Below are 10,047 nucleotides of genomic sequence, written 5' to 3'. Positions count from 1 at the left end.
CAATCGAACTATTCTCACATAATATTTTTGACATCTGTAAAGAATAATTTATCATTTAAAAGTCCAAGGTGATACAGGAAAATGTTTCACGTATTGTATAGGCCCACAAATAGGGCTTAATGTATTTCATTGCTTTCGGCGCCAAAAATAAACAGCGGGAACTTGGCAAAAACGCAGCAAACATGAAGAGGCAGTTTTGGCCAGGAATTCAAAGCACTTACAAGGGAAGCATAGCTTCAGATATCGACCAACTGCTTGTTTTCCCACGCACTGTGCATCCTTGAAGTCCTTGGCAAGGGACTTAAACACAAGTTAGGAGAGCGTTAAATTACGACGCTTTTGACAAATCATCGGGCAAACAAAGCAACACAATCCGTGCTGTCAATAGGACATTAGAGCCAGCAAAGGGGAAAAACCATCGGCTGCATCAATCATAAATATTTTAAGCCGCAAGCACTGCGGATGGCTTTGTGCCTTTGTGCTTTTGCTTTTGCCCTGCTTTCGTGCTTGCGCAGCAGCAAGTGTGTGTGGAAGCGCGTAGCTAATTGCATTACCAGGCAGCTATTTGGCCTCAAATGCCAGAATGCCAGAATGCCAAGAAACGGCCTGATAAGCCTTCGTGGCTGCCACCGAGCTCGTGGCATTTGCGTCAATTATGGAGTTTTGCAGCTATGAAATTTTAATGAGCAGTGCAACATGCTCCTAGTTTCGACATTGTTCAACAGCTGCTCTTGCGAAATGACCACGCTCTGAAATTTAATGCCATTTTACACGCCATTGAAGAAGATTTCCAATCATTCAGTTCGATTTATGCAATTTATGCTATGCTGATACATTTATTAAGCTTACCATTAATTCAAGTGTTCAACTTTCAATTTCTCTTATCCATAAGTGCCTTTAGCGCACCGTAAAAGCTATTTAAAATTCATGGATCGAATTAAGGTTTAAACTGAACCATTTCCCACCTTGTCGAACCTAATTTGGCTCCACTCGAGTCCGTGCATTTGGTGGAAACAAAGCGATGGGACGCAGCCGCAGGTTTCACCATCGCCGTCGCCATCGCATGACCAGAACCTATTTGTCCCATTATATGGCCCTTGTCGCATAAACCGCGAAATGTTAAATATGCCCGATTTGCACCTAAGATAAAATTGCAATAGGGCCTTATGAGCTAATAAGCTGGTCAAGCGGATTTCGCACCAGGAGCGCCAAAGTTTAATTAAGCAAGGAAGGGAAATGGTAATGAAGTGTAAATATGACAGCTTTGTAAACTATTTTTTCTCATTAACACCGATAAATAAGTATATTTAAATTATAATAAATTTAACAGATACAAAATAAAACCCCTTAACCGCTCCTGGCCCAATATAAATTGTCATTAGTGCCGTTTACTTTGTCCTAGCCGGATATATGGTAACCTCAGTAAACTGGTGATAAATACTTGGCACGTTTCGCTGTTAACTGGGCCCACATGCAAAGGGCAGGACTGAGCGTCCTTCAACTTGACAGTTAACCACTGGCAGTCGTCGAACAAATATGGATAATCGTGCTGCGGAACTTATACTCCGAGAACGGAACATTTTCCCAACCAATGGTTCCGATAACATTGCATTGCTCAACAACATGTTCGTTTTGGAAATGTTCTTCAGAATAACGCAGCTGTACCATTTTAAGAACTTCATCTTTTATATATCCGAAAGGCTAGACCTGAATAACAAGGACTCGAAGGAGTTCTTCCACAATTTCTGGACCTATTTTCCAATGGCGCCCAACCTGATAATAACAAGAGAACACCATTTGGGCATACCCATGATGCAGTTCATCAGCACTCCATCGCTGGTGATGGTCTTCACTACGGGTAAGGACGATCCCATCATGGAGCTGGCTTCCCACAATCAACAGGGAATTCACTGGCTGAAGACGATATTCGTCCTTTTTCCCAGCCTACAGAGCCGTCACTTCGAGACCAATCCGGAGTCACTCGCCCACTTCACGGCGGAGATCAAGGATGTCTACGATTGGGTGTGGAGGAAGCAGTTCATCAACACATTTTTGGTTACCATTAAGGATAATGTATTTATACTGGATCCCTATCCCACACCATCGATTGTTAACAAAACGGGCGTATGGCGAGCCGAAGAGTTCTTCCACAAATATGCCAAGAACATGAAGGGCTATTTGGTGAGGACCCCCATCCTGTACGATATGCCACGGGTGTTTAAATCGGATCGGCCCACCAACAGGTACGAGAAGAACTTCATCCACGGCACCAGTGGGAATTTGTTTCTGGGTTTCCTGGAATTCGTCAATGCCACTCTGGTGGATACCAGCGCAAATGTGACAGATGATTATTTGAACATGACGAACCTGTTGGACTTGGTGTCGCAGGGGGTGTACGAGACCCTGATCCACTCCTTCACCGAAATAACCACCAAGTCCGTGGTTAGCTATAGCTATCCCATTGGCATTAACGACTGCTGCATCATGGTGCCCTATCGAAATCAATCCCCAGCTGATCAGTTCATGCATGAGGCTCTTCAGGAAAATGTTTGGGTACTGATCAGTCTATTCACACTCTACATAACGGTGGCTATCTATTTGTGTTCACCGCTGAGACCACGTGACCTCAGTGCCGCATTCCTACAGTCCATCTGCACTTTGACCTACAGTGTGCCCACTTTCATCATCCGCACGCCAACACTGCGTATGCGCTATCTCTACATTCTGCTGGCTATCTGGGGAATAGTCACATCGAACTTGTACATTTCGCGGATGACCAGCTACTTCACCACAGCCCCGCCAGTGCGTCAAATAAACACTGTGCAGGATGTGGTGGAGGCCAATCTGAGGATTAAAATGCTGGCTATTGAGTATGACAGGATGGCCAAATCACCGCTGCAGTATCCAGAAAGCTATTTGCACCAGGTGGACTTGGTGGACAAGCACATGCTGGACCTGCATCGTGATCCATTCAACACCTCATTTGGCTACACTGTGAGCAGCGATCGCTGGCGGTTTCTCGACCTGCAGCAATTCCATTTGCGAAAGCCCATCTTCCGGTTAACGGAAATCTGCGAGGGACCATTCTACCACGTGTTCCGCCTCCACAAAGACTCCCACATGCGCTCCGTGATGACCGAATACATCATGATAGCCCAGCAGGCGGGACTTATGATCCATTGGGAGCGCGAGGCGTTCTGGGAGGCAATGCATCTCCACCGCATCAAGGTGCACTTATTCGACGATGAGCCGATGGCTCTCAGCCTGGATTTCTTTTCCAGCCTTCTGCGCACCTGGACTTTGGGTCTGATCATAGCCGGTCTGGCTTTTGCGGGCGAAATGAAGTGGCACGAGCATGTGACCTTCAAACGTCGTCCTGCTATACGGATAAATATATACCGCAAACCCAGATCATTTCTCAGGCGCTTCATGAAATTATGATCCAAGAAAAAGATCCTCTCTGGAAACACGAAAACAGAACTTTCAATGGTATCCAAAAAATCTAGCCGGATTTTGTAGCTTTCGAAAACTCAACTTTCAATTTACATTAACAAATTTGGTTTAAATGAAAAATGCACTGTATTTCGCAATAAAGAAATCCATTTAGAAAAAAGTCAAAATTATATGATAAAACCTTCACCTGGAAAGAGTTTCCAGGACAAACACGATCCCGGCCAAAAAACTCATCACAAGCAGTAAGATGAAGGCAATGGCCAGATGCTGCAGTCCAGCAGATGTATACTCCTGGGTGTCCGGCATTCGTTGGACCAAGCCTGCATGGAGGGCAGATCCAAAGCTGCTACGAGCATAGAAGTTCAGAAGTCCCGAAGAGTGGATGCGGAACGTAAAGTACTCGATGTCCCGCCACAAGGACGAATCCATCTGGAGAGGAAAGGCCAGGTGGTAAGAACCGAAGCAAATGGAGCTTAGCTTGAAGAGTCGCTGCTTCAGATGCTTCTGCTGTTCGTCAAGGAACTGCCAGTGATCCTCGGTGACGAAATAGGCAAAGGAGCTATTGAAACTTGTTTGGTGATCCGAGAATACTGCCGAATCCACGGGGCGTAGAAGCTCCAAAAACTCCTGGGGCAACTCCTTGTTCAGATTTAGCAAAAATTCCATTTCGTAGTCAATAATCATGACTGGCAACTGGGCACTCACTATGTCATTCATGGTGTTGATTTGGGCGTGGAAGAGATTCACCGTGAGGATGCTTCCCAAATTGGAGGAGTAGTAGGCGGAAAGGAAGAATCCGTGAAAAAACACAGTAGCCAGAAGAAGAAATCGAAGGAGGCAGGGCTGTTGTAGCTGTCCCTCGATGGGCACATTGATGATATAACAAAAAGAGTTTAGTACAGCGCCCTGATAGCCTGACCACCCACCGAACATCCTGAGCCACATTAGCTCCAGAAGAATCAGTGCCAGCAAAGCTCCCAGTGCAAAGAACCACACATTCCAAGCAAAGGGCTGAAGTGGGTAGAAGTAGGTGGAGACACTGTTGTAGAGCGGAACCATTAGGCACCACTGAACCACCAGCAATGGGTAAGTCTTCTCCAGCTCCTCGTCGGGCATGAACAAGGCGTAGGCATGGGCACAGAACTCCATCTTGCGTTCACGGATCAACTGCAGGGCATCCTTCATATTAATCGCCTGCCCACCGAGACCATCTGGCGGCATTATAAGCTCCTTAATACTCCCGTTTATAAAACTCACAAAGGTTTCTATTATCCGGTATGTACTCCCATCATAGTGTCCTTGCGATTGGAACAAGTGTGGCAGGTCCTGTCGCAAGGGTGTAGTAAATCCGAAGCCGCCTACATCCGAGCGAGCATTCTGCACCTGCTTCCACATTTTTCCGATGTACCTCATAAAATCGGTGCGATTATCGAAACTCATGACGGGAAACTTGGAGACTCCAAAGAGTTGGTTGATACCCTCCTCCGATTCGAAGTGCACCATAGAGTTGAAGAACTGCTGGTTGTAGGCAAAGGTCAGAAGGTCGTAAATCGGCTGCATCTCACCCACTTTGTCCACATATATTACCATCGAGAAGTAGATGTGGCGTCCAAGTAGAACTTTACTAAACACCTGCATTATGGGATCTTCCGCTCCAATGGTAAACACAAAGCTCAGATGGTTTCTTCGCGCCGACGAGTGAATCATTCGCATCTCTGTATTATTATTCACCACCGTCTGAGTTGCAGTCTTTTCAAAGGCCTCGTCAATGCGCATGATGAACTCATCTACTTGGTCAAATCGCTGATGCGGACTTACGAACCATACGATCTCCTGGAACACATTCAATCGAGCGAATGGACTTAATAGATTGAGCATGTATTGCATGTTCCAACCATAACTCGTATGATATGTGGTCAACAAGAAAACACAAATCCGAAACGATGACCGCATGACTTCGTCTTAGAAGCTCCATGAATTAATTGAAATGCTCCACGATTTGTAAGCCAGGTTAATTTGTGTGCCCCAATATATTTCTTATTAATTGCTCCCATGGGAAAACTTATACATTACCTCTCGCAGCTCCTATTTGAATATCATCTACTGAAGCTCAGTGTATTCTGAGACCTTTTCTAAGTTATTAAAATCACATTTAAGCATTATGATAACTAAGCCCTTGATAATAGAGTACAAGATATTTCCACTTGTTAGTAATCGTAGCACTCAAATCGTTCATACTGAGGACGTCTTTGCTTTCGTCGATGGATAAAGCGCTCCAAACAGAAAGCCAGCGAACTAATGGGGATTCCCGCGAATAAGACAATCCATGCCGTGCTGAAGAACTCCAGGTTTAGTGGTTCCACCGGATATGTGTCCAGGAAAACTTTCGCGTAGCCAGCCTGCTCGGCATGCCGAAAGGCTAGCTCTTCCCAGTAGTTCCACAAACCCGCCTGCCAAACGTTCAGAATGAACTTGTTCAGGGAGCCGGCAAAGCTGGCATTGGAGGCCATGGGCAGGGCGTTGAAGAGACCGCCGAAGCACACCTTGGACAGGTGGAAGTACGGCTGGATGAGCACCTTCTGCTGTCGGTTGAAGAACAACCAGGCATCCTGGGTGACCACATAGGCGTAGGAACGCGATGGACTCGCCAGCAGGGCCTGGTAATCCTGTCAGCTGCGCGCATCAAACTGCGGATCCAAGGACGAGGTGTTCACAACCGGCAGCCAGCGCAGCTCATCCAGCAGCGAGTCGTGGATAACGATGCGTAGTCTCGAGTGGATCAGATCCGACCAGGTGTCGATGGGCCGCAGAAACACCGGCTTCATACCGAAGGCCGTCATGTGGCTGAGGTGGTAATTGGTCAGGATGAAACCAAAGATGTAGAGTAGCGTGTAGAAGATTATGACGCGAATCGAGGCGTGCTTCAGCTTCACGCACATGTTCATGTTGGCACTAAACATCAAAAGGGCCACGGCGTGAAGCACGTTCCTGGTGTACGATCGGGTAGCATTCCCTGGCTCCCGCCAGTGCATATACCTCAGCAGGAGCGCGACATAGAAGGTGCCGAGGAAGAGGCATGTCCAGATGTACTTGCCCAGCGGCCACACCATGTACATCCACTTGGGCAGCTCGGGAGCAAGGGGTACCATTACGCAGTTCGTCATCAGCTCCAGCGGATAGCTATGCTGCGTGACGTTAAAGAACTCACTGGTCACCTCTGGCCGAATGATAACCCCATGGAGCGATAGGTTGTACTTGCCGCTGATAATGTCCTGTTCCACCACCGATTTCTTGGGCAACCTCTCGAGAGGATCGAGAAACAGCTGGTAGTGGTACACCTCAGCGAAGTGCTTCACTATCTCCATGTAGGGACCACAGAACTTGGGCACCGATACGTTGAAGATAAAGGCGTGGGGGATGTCAAAACTATATGGCGAGCGGATCACTCCACTGATCAGGTCCGTGCCGAGCAGCATTTTAGGGCCGACTACGGATTGGCGTGCTCCTGGCCACATTTTATATGGCTGCCACATTATTGATGCCGCACGCAAAAAAACGGCATTGGCAGACCTACTGGCACCCACGTGAATGGTTATAGTATACGAAATCCGGTTTATTTTAGTGCAAAGTTCAAAGATCTCAGATGTTTAATGACACGTTTTTGTGTCCTGCCGATTATCGTTCAGATTGCAAAGCCCGCTAACCAACACATCGATGAAAAGGACACCCTAGAAAGTAATATGCCACTTATAAAAAAATATTTTCGCGAATGCGAACTGGACTTTGTTACGGATTCCCAACGGACCAACCCACATCACAACCTTTGTGTAGTTATTGGAGCGCAAGTACTTTCACCGCACACAAAAAGCGTCCAGTTTTTTCTATATTAAAAAAACAGGCCACGAATTTCACAAAAAAATATTTATATAAGGACTTGGCGAGTGTGGGAATGTGTATTTGAATTGGCAGCTTTCGTGTAAATACTTTTAAATTTTTTAGGGTTTCAACGGCACAAAACGACGACGATTTCCACCACACACACACACCTGTGTTTTGTAAGTGGGCCAGAATAAAAACAAAACTGCCATTGAAATAATTCTGCACTTGAGGGTAATTACATTATCGTTAAATTCAAAATATAATGAAACTGGATTGTACAAGTTCAAATTGGCGAGCTTTGGTTACCGGCAATCCAAACCTGTTCATGGTTTCATGAAAGCAAAAGTTCGAGTATATTCATATTTGTATTTGTTTCCAGCGAAATGTCGGACTTTTATATTTATTAATTGAAGCGCAAGTGTGCCACAAAGTATTAATCCCCGGCTATAGGTGAATACAGACATCAATTTTGAAAAAACTTTTATTTATTGCGAAATTAATGAATGCCAGTAGCTATAGTATTCTATGAACTTTTCGTGTTTGCACACAAAAAAGTGTTGACATGAAATGGTAGTTACAGCTGCGGTTAAAATAATAGCACTACTGCAGGTGGAAAGTTGATTTCCTAAAAAAAAGGTATTATATAGGTATAGTGGTTTGAGCAGAAATCGTTCCGAGTAATGAAGTTGCCTGCTCAGTCACCCGACTTGAATCCAATCGAAAAACTTTGTGCGGACGTGAAACAACAATATCGAGGAACTTTGGATTCATGGGGGATCGAGGATCAAGGATTCATGGAGCAAAATTCCTCAAAAACGGTACCAGGACTTGGTGGACTCCATCCCAAGAGGATGCGCAGCTGTCATTGCCTACAATGGTCACGCAACCAAATATTAAGATTCTTTAAACATAGTTCTTAAGATATAATCCATTTGTTGAACTCTTATTTTATTTTTTTATTTAGTTTTAGCAAAATACTAGAAACAGTGCTATTTTTGTTACCGCCTAAATTTGGAGGTTTTTTTTTTTGTTTTACCAATTATTTATAAAATATCCATTAGATCTGTTACCAATTTTATTATTTCGATTGAAAATCATTGTAGTATTTAAGATTAGTGAAAAAAATGATGAAAAAATGTCAGAAAATAGAGAAAAGGCGGGGCAAACACGAAATGTGCTTATGGTGCTATTATTGTTACCGCAACTATGTCATATGTCATATTTTTTCAGTTACATATTTATTATCTGCAATCTGTTCCACCTTCCGCTTAATTGATCATAATATATAATATTTAGTCTTTGGCCTGATAACAGTAATATGTTCTTATCACTATGGGGTGCGTTTTTAGATAAGAAACTTGGTGAAACGAAACATATATAAATGTAATTAATCTTAGGTAAAATCTGATTGAGAATAAATTCACTTAAAACCGACAGCAATATAATATCACATTATTTGTTAAATAATATGCTAAAGTAAATAACTAAATATTTAAAATACCTAGAGAAATACAACTTTATGAATTCCTTCGTAGCGTTCTAAATTTATTCATATGTGGTTTATTTTGGGAACTTTTAGCCACCACCCGGATTTTCGACCCTGCGAACAGCAAAACGATGCGGATAGCAAAAGCGAATTGAATCGGAACGCTAAACCCAGCGCCACGCCCACTTTCTGCCTCCCAGCAAGCCCACTTGTGCTGGCTTGGCAAATTCCAATTAATTTATGAGCCAAAATCTTGTTTATCGGCTGACGGTTTGTCGGTTTGTCGGTTTTGTGGCTTTGTCTGTCTTGCTCGAGTGCTTTGGACTTTCACTGCTGCGGTTGTTGCTGGTCTGGGTATTGCTGCGATTAGTGGCGGTAGTTGCTCCACAAACGAGTTGTTTTGGAGCAAAGAAATGTAGGCAAATAGCCCCAGCTTCAGCTTGAAGTCTTAGCCACTCATATACTAGCTACTTATGAACGCGATTGGCGCTCGTAAATTCAAGTGCCTTCATAGCCGTGATCGTCTAGTGGTTAGGACCCCACGTTGTGGCCGTGGTAACCCAGGTTCGAATCCTGGTCACGGCAATGCTGCAATATGCATTGTCACGGAGAAGGATATACTTTTTTTTTGCTCACTATTTTGTTTGCAGTGCAGACTATCTTGCTCTATAGTTTAAGTACTATAGGTATGGAACTCATGGATGTGTTAGTCTTCAATCCGCGTGTTTGGTATGTGGAGGCAGATGGATAGATAAGGATTGGTGTGATCCTCATTTTATAAGAATTTGGAGTTAAGTTAAGCTTAAAATTCAAGCCACTAATTATTCCTTAACTCTACTATTTGGGGCATTTTTTATTAAACAAAAGATTTTTTAATCTGAAAAGTATTTATCGAATCGAACCAAGAAGCTTAACCGCTTGCATACAAAAGCCTTAAGCCAACTTGCATGTGAAGTGTAACATTTTATTTTGAATTTCCATTGCCTTTCATTTATTGAAAGAGTTTAAGATAGAGGCTTTTAATAATTTATTTTATAAATCATTTTTTGTACCTCAACGAGCCAATATATCTACTTCAGAAATCAGTTCGATAAAATAGGCAATTGTAACTTATAAATAAAAATAAATAAACCTCTTGGGCCATATATCTCCCAAGGATATTTCAAGCGCCACACTTTAAATAGTAAGGGAAAGCACCTGAGCTTGGCTTCAATTGTCCTGACTTGCGG

At 43.9% G+C, this 10,047-nt stretch overlaps 3 protein-coding genes and 1 non-coding gene across 4 annotated transcripts; 2 read left to right on the top strand and 2 right to left on the bottom strand.

The window, feature by feature from the left end:
* The first annotated feature begins 1,536 nt into the window (after positions 1-1,536).
* On the top strand, positions 1,537-3,441 carry LOC6609963. The gene has a single exon (XM_002034572.1). It carries the CDS (start codon positions 1,537-1,539, stop codon positions 3,439-3,441), a length of 1,905 nt encoding a protein of 634 aa, XP_002034608.1.
* A 195-nt stretch (positions 3,442-3,636) lies between these two features.
* On the bottom strand, positions 3,637-5,340 carry LOC6609962. The gene has a single exon (XM_002034571.1). The coding sequence runs from the start codon at positions 5,338-5,340 to the stop codon at positions 3,637-3,639; it is 1,704 nt and encodes a 567-aa protein (XP_002034607.1).
* Positions 5,341-5,660: 320 nt separating this feature from the next.
* Positions 5,661-6,929, bottom strand: LOC6609961. The gene is made up of 2 exons (XM_002034570.1): positions 6,171-6,929; positions 5,661-6,119 (listed from the first exon to the last, which is right to left on the bottom strand). Exons 1-2 carry the CDS (start codon positions 6,927-6,929, stop codon positions 5,661-5,663), a joined length of 1,218 nt encoding a protein of 405 aa, XP_002034606.1.
* Positions 6,930-9,331: 2,402 nt separating this feature from the next.
* Trnah-gug lies at positions 9,332-9,403 on the top strand. Its single transcript has one exon. It is a non-coding gene; the product is annotated as a tRNA-His (tRNA).
* The last annotated feature ends 644 nt before the right edge of the window (positions 9,404-10,047 follow it).

Source organism: Drosophila sechellia, chromosome 2R (genome assembly GCF_004382195.2).
Source record: "Drosophila sechellia strain sech25 chromosome 2R, ASM438219v1, whole genome shotgun sequence".
Taxonomy (NCBI): Eukaryota; Metazoa; Arthropoda; class Insecta; order Diptera; family Drosophilidae; genus Drosophila; species Drosophila sechellia.
Note: the sequence above shows the minus strand (reverse complement) of the source record. Positions and strands in the feature narration are given on the sequence as shown.

What these genes read in the sequence shown, in the direction of transcription:
- LOC6609963 (XM_002034572.1), top strand. Translation starts at nt 1,537, where the DNA reads ATGGATAATCGTGCTGCGGAACTTATACTCCGAGAACGGAACATTTTC.
- LOC6609962 (XM_002034571.1), bottom strand. Translation starts at nt 5,340, where the DNA reads ATGCAATACATGCTCAATCTATTAAGTCCATTCGCTCGATTGAATGTG.
- LOC6609961 (XM_002034570.1), bottom strand. Translation starts at nt 6,929, where the DNA reads ATGCTGCTCGGCACGGACCTGATCAGTGGAGTGATCCGCTCGCCATAT. An exon ending in ATGAGCTGCGCTGGCTGCCG is followed by an intron (nt 6,120 to 6,170) that starts GTTGTGAACACC and finishes CGCAGCTGACAG; the next exon opens with GATTACCAGGCCCTGCTGGC.